Source organism: Atta colombica, unplaced genomic scaffold (assembly GCF_001594045.1).
Source record: "Atta colombica isolate Treedump-2 unplaced genomic scaffold, Acol1.0 scaffold228, whole genome shotgun sequence".
Classification (NCBI taxonomy): Eukaryota; Metazoa; Arthropoda; class Insecta; order Hymenoptera; family Formicidae; genus Atta; species Atta colombica.
The window spans coordinates 1,886,046-1,892,605 of record NW_017259325.1 but is presented as its reverse complement, the minus strand read 5'-3'; the positions used below and the strand labels follow the sequence as shown (position 1 = coordinate 1,892,605).

The window sequence follows — 6,560 nt, the reverse complement described above, 5'->3', positions numbered from 1 at the left end:
CATTAGGAGTTGATAATAAAAAATCTAAATTCAATGTTATATTATTCTTCTAAATGCGTTAATATATAATGCACAAATTATTTTTTGTCCATTTTTTCTTGATATATAAGATAAAAATGTTTAACAATATTTTTTTTTACTACTATACTTTATAAGCAGATTTAAAAAGCTTTATATTAAATATCTGCTGTATTACAATGTTTCTGTGCATCGTCAAGTTCCCTCCATTTAATATTATTTCGTGCATCTACAATAAAAAAGATCTTTTATTCTCTTACATATGTTAATAATATATTAGTATATTATATAAAATACTAAATATAAATTATAAAATACTAAATTAGTTAATTCTTTACCTGTTTTATGCTTAAACTGCTTAAAGTAAAAAATATGAAAAACAAAATATATTAACGCAGAAAATGCTGCAAATACTGAAATTATTCTTAGAGTCATTATACTTCCAAATTTTTTAAACAAGACACCACCTATCAAACTGCCAATCGAGAATCCTGGTAACATTTTATACTAATAATAACAACAATAATAATAATTAATGACAAAACATATGTATATATATTTAGTTTCTTATAAATAAAATAAGATAAATATAACATGAAAATAGATGAATATAAGTACGTTTAGTAAGAAAGTATGTGTAAGAAATTTTACCTAAACCTTCATTCACGCCTTGAACTAATCCTTGAACGGTAGCTGAAGCACCGGTAGGTGTTATTACGTTCGCATACGATATTATTGCTGTAAAAGTGAGTGCATACGATGGTCCCTGCATGAAAAATTCTATGAGAAGAACCCACCATGGTGTTGACGCTAAAGATATTAAGCCTAACCGAAGTGCGTAACATATGAAACAAAATGTGAAGGTATAACCGTAGCCAAGCTTCTTTAATATTTTGCCTGAAAAATAAAATGATTTCAATATTATACTTATTAAAGGAAATTGAAAACAATTCTGCAATAAACATCGTATATTTATAAAATTATAATATAAAAATAATTAATGTATGTTACCAGATAAAAAGAAGAATATTACGCCACTGAAAGCTTGTGCCGCTAAAATCAAACCTTCTATTAATTTCATTCTGTCCATATAATCAGTCGCAATAGAGAGATCTTCTACATACCTATAAAATTAAGTAATTATTTAATTACATTATATACAAGCAAAAATCTAACATCATCGATCAAGATACAAAAATTTACCACAACAAAAAATTACATGTGATAGTATTCAAGACGCCGAAAAATCCAGAAAAACACAAGAATATAACGATAGTTTTTGATTTCAAAAGTGTAAACACATCCTTCATTATGGTTGTTGATTGTATTTGAAATGGCAGCTATTATAAAAATCTATGATGAAACATAAGAACAAAACTATTGATTGATTTTTTATTTTAAATACATAAAATTACCTTCAGTTTTATACAACAAATAAAATCAATGCAAGTAAATATGATCACAAGAAGCATTGACGGTAAATAATTTTTGTGGATTTTGTCGTGCGAAAAAAAGTCTATCATATATCCAGATAAACATACAACAATACCAAAACCTACTGCACCCCATAATCGCTGCTTACCGTATTTCAACCGTTTATCTTGTCCTGAGAAGGGAAACATTATTAAAAATAGTATTTTGTACAATATTATTACATAAAGAAATATTACGAAAGTTTGATTTGTATGGTTAAATTTTGAGAATTAGTTCTAAAAATGTTTACAAAAGTCACGTACCTAATATGGCAAAACAAAATGCATTGCTTATACTAAAGAAAATACAACTACCACTTTCGCTAATACACATTAAGACAACAAAACTCCAAAAAGTTACAGATGTGTACAGACATTGATCATCTTTGAAATTGTCACAGGTAACGTTACAATTATAATTGTTCGTTAGATTTCCTTGACCCAATGATATCTTATTTATATTTAATAAGCATGTAGTATTTGGTGAAATAGTTGCTTTGTTTTGGTCTGCATGAAAAGACAATTGTGTGGAAAAATTCATATTCTCACATATCCAATGACACATAGTGTCTTTTGTACCATTACACGATGCAATTGCTGATGCATGCTTTAATAAAGAACAAATTACAAACAAACGGATATTTTTATAAAATACTAATAATTATAAAGATGTAATTGATTTCATATTTTAGGACGTTTAAAAATATTTTAAAGTTACACATATTTACATTATATTTAAAATTTTATGTATAATATGTTTTATAAACCTTAACATTTAGAAATTTTTGGATTACATAAAATAATATTAAATTGAATACTTAAGATAAAGTTCAAATAATTCTTTATCAAATAGTCTCATAAAATTTTTAGTCTTATAAAACTTATCCAAAAATTACGAAATAGATAAAAACTTACGTATTTCATATTGCAACGCGGTAAAGTTGCACAAGACACATTTTGAAAGTGATGTTCTGATAAAATTGGACCCGGCAATGGTGGTAAAAGGAATATTATAATGTAACAGATATTTGTTATGACAAGCAATGTTAGAAAGATCACTTTTCTCCAAGTTCGAAAATAATCCATGATGAAACCAAATATTGGTTTTACTATTAGAAGTAATATAGGAAAAATCGCGTTGATGCTACCAATAATTAACGGTGAAATACCAAGTTGCTTTCCGCGAACTGATAGAAATGGATAAACAGGGGCTTCACCTAAAATAAAAGAATTATAATTGAATTTTTTAACTTAATAGTGTAATTTTTAACTGATGAAAATTTATTTTTAATATTTTTTTATTGTAATGCGTATGTGTTTGTTAAAGTATATATTTATAAATGTTTTTATATTGGACAAAATGCTGAATCATTTGTTTTTTAAAACAAATGATTAAATGGCTATGTGTCAAAGTTAGATATTTAAGGTATTTCTCCTGCTACAATCGCGCTAGAAAATTAATCGCACCTATAAAATTAATATTGTACAATTTAGGAATATACCTCATCGCGCATGCTCTCTGAAGAGAGAAACTTGAGGTGTACACATACACATACATACTTATAAATATCCTATCTGTATACTGAGAAAAAAATATAATCAATTTTAATAAATATTTAGTTCAATATTGTCAACTAAACATTTACTTACTATAAATATATTCGTTCAGTAAAATGAATGATTATTAAATCAAATTAATATTTCTTGTATCAAATAAATATGTCTTTATATTTAATTAATATTTAGTTAGCAGTATTCAACTATTTATTTATATTATTATATAAATATTTATTAAAATTGACTATATTTTTTCTCAGTGTATGCACAAACACTAATCTGCATTGAAGACAGTTGAAATGTAACAACAGTATGTCTCTGTCTCGCCGCTCGGCGTGCGAGAAGGAAAATTGTATCAAATTATAAATTTAAACTACTCTAATTAAGAAACGGCATCACTAAGTCTCTTCATTTTTTTAATAAGATTCCTATAATATTTCTACATCACATACTTATTTTTTTTTAAATCTGTAGAAGATTTTCGTCGCAAAATATTACTTTGGCAAGACTTGATATAGGAGTTTATGTATTAAAAGCTGAAACTTTGAAGATGAATGTCTCCATTTTGGCATCGCTATGTTTTTTTTAAATTTTAACCATGTGTACAGAGAAAATTATTTTAAACATAATATTCATTATTTTAAACAAATCTGTTAAGAAACTCAATTTCTCGGGAAAATATCTTAATACTAAAATTAATAAATGATTTATAAAATTCATGCATAATAACAAATGCCTATATCAAGTCATTGTCAATGTTAAACAAAATGATAATTATTGTAAGCCGTATATAATATAAAATTCACACTCAAACACAAACAATAATTATAGATATTTAAACGTCAATAAAGATGTAAATTTAAAACTATATTAAAACGCTCTTACTAGCTATGTTCGATAATGATTGGTATTGAAAAAGAAAATGAAATTAGCAATATTAGAAATGCTGCGTTTCTCCTGCTGGGAGACCATCTCCATCATGTGATAAGTCTTTGGCTAATTGAAAACTATTTTTAACGTATCCCATTGGTTTCTCAAAACACGAATCCAAAAATTTTTTTGTGTAAAAAAATTACTAAATTATGTAATTATTATTATGTATTATTATTATGTATGTATTATTATTATGTAAGGGACTTCTTATAGATGAAACAATGATACGTAATGGATTACCAATCTTATGTATTTTTAGCAATCCATATGTCCTTGGTAATATAGCATTAGTAGAATTAAAGAAATTATACACACGATCAGTCACAAATTCATGTTGTTTCCAAGTTTTTAAAGTGGATTTCAAAATATTATTAATTGGATTACGCATTACAATAATATATGTATTTGTGTCAGATAATAAAACTTGCATTTTATTAATATAGTCAGGTTTGTTTATAACGATAATTATTTGCCTGCGTTAACAATATTTGTGGATTTTTTTTAAGAAATTGTTTAGTAGCGTCAAAAGATTCTAAAACTATGGTATATCATCTATCATCTCAGATCTATGTCCTGTGACATTTTTAATATTTTATAGATGTGGGAACATAATCTTTCTGAATCCATCAGTATTATTAATTTTTAATCTTGTTAAATTGTTTTCGATATGTTTTATAAATTTTAACAACAGATTCAACTGCTTCCTGCTTACATTGTAAAAAATATTTATTAATAAGCAAAAAAATGGATTAAATCTACAAAAAAATACAGAATTATTAATCTCGTTGTATTACAGTTTAGTCACTAAAGATTGACATTTTATTGTTTTACATGAGTTATAGTTAATGTTTATATATTTACTTCCAATAATTTATATTTATATTTAATTTAATCATAAGACATTCTTTTTATTCTCTCGTACTTCTTATTACGGTTTATTTTCTTATTGTAAATATCTCTTTCTGTATCCACATCGTATTATAACAGACAATCGTTAAACATATTGATATGTAAGTTTTAATAATTATGATTAAAATAATTTTTATTTCAATTTATTCTATTACGAATCTTTTATTTTAGTGTTAACTTTTTGAACATGTTATGTTTGTATATTCATAAAATATAACAGAAGACATTTAAAGGTTTCAATTAGAAACAATAGATTTAACGATGTATATGAATAGATTTGAACAATGAGCGTTTTACTTATATGTTTGATTAACATCATAGATTGACTTTAAATTTTTATTACACACTGAAAAGGATCCAATACGAGGGATAAAGCGTCTGTATTACATTTTTAATATATACATTAGATTATACACGAAGAACTGGTGTCGGATCACATTGGCATTTCCTATATCTATGTATTTATTCTTTAATTTATTTAGAGAGCCTTATTTGTATTTTAATTTATTATATTTTTTCAAATAAAATTAACATTTATTAATTTATAATAACTAAATAAAATTTTTAAACGGCTCAATAGGATTAACAAGTCAAATATTATAATAAGGTTATTTTGAACTAAAATAATCTTGGGTGTCAAAATAACGTTGGGTGTTTTAACGAAAACAATATATTCATCAAATACAAAAATTAGTCATACATTTCAACTTTTAATATGATCATCCTTAGTAGTACCGTAATATCAATGATAAAATAAATTTAAGAATAAATAATAAATAATAAAGATATTCTCTATAAATTAATACGCTCTCTACAGTATCACATGCATTATGATTTCTTACGATAATATATGCAGTTGTGTGAGATATGTAGATGCAAGGATATACTGGGTGCAAATCCATGATATCTCTGACATCATTTTCAAATTATGTCTGAACAGCATACTGTAATATATTGTTAAGTATATTGTTAAAAGTTAATAAAAATTATATCTGCATGATGTTAATAATCAGACTATATGCTTTATCTGCATTCCCACATCACAGAATTTCGACATAATAAATTATATATTACATATTTTTTGTTATAAGAATCAGAGTTAAATATATGTTATAACTTTCCTTCTCGAACGTCAATACAATAATAAAATTCTATATAGCTACTAATCTAAACGCAAAATACATACATATACGCCAAATAATAATATTCACGTGGGGAAAAAGAGATCTAGCTAGGATAGATACGTGTCAAGGAGATGTTAACTAACTTCTAAGTTCTCCTGTTTATTAATACTATTATTCTGTTTCGAGTATTATTCTGTGTCGAAATGGATGATTAATTTTTTTTGTATTTGATGAATATATGTTTCCGTAAAAAAATACCCAGCGTTTGGCTCTAAACAGTTCTTACTTATTATAATATTTGAATTTATTATAATATATTAGATTAACCTACATTTCACTCATTTATCTTACGATTTACGTTTTTAAAACATTTTATGTTATTTGTTCTTATTCATTTATTGTGTCATTTTGTATATCTAAAAATTAAAGGTTAACTAAGAAATGAATGAATGTCATTGATGAATCTGATGACAATCTTTAATTTTTAGGTAACTATATATTGTGAAAATGGGCCTAAGAAATGTTGAACGTTTTTTTTTTTTTTTTT

At 25.1% G+C, this 6,560-nt stretch overlaps 1 protein-coding gene across 1 annotated transcript in view; it reads right to left on the bottom strand.

The window, feature by feature from the left end:
* Positions 1-266: 266 nt before the first annotated feature.
* LOC108688296 (major facilitator superfamily domain-containing protein 6-like) overlaps positions 267-6,560 on the bottom strand; it is a 6,468-nt gene continuing 174 nt past the window's right edge. Inside the window, exons 2-9 of the mRNA XM_018194484.1 lie at positions 2,406-2,707; positions 1,755-2,097; positions 1,434-1,624; positions 1,222-1,358; positions 1,030-1,142; positions 670-915; positions 374-509; positions 267-273 (exon numbers count right to left, since the gene is read on the bottom strand). Of these exons, the coding sequence (XP_018049973.1) occupies positions 267-273; positions 374-509; positions 670-915; positions 1,030-1,142; positions 1,222-1,358; positions 1,434-1,624; positions 1,755-2,097; positions 2,406-2,707 (1,475 nt within the window). The remainder of the gene's footprint in view (positions 274-373; positions 510-669; positions 916-1,029; positions 1,143-1,221; positions 1,359-1,433; positions 1,625-1,754; positions 2,098-2,405; positions 2,708-6,560) is intronic.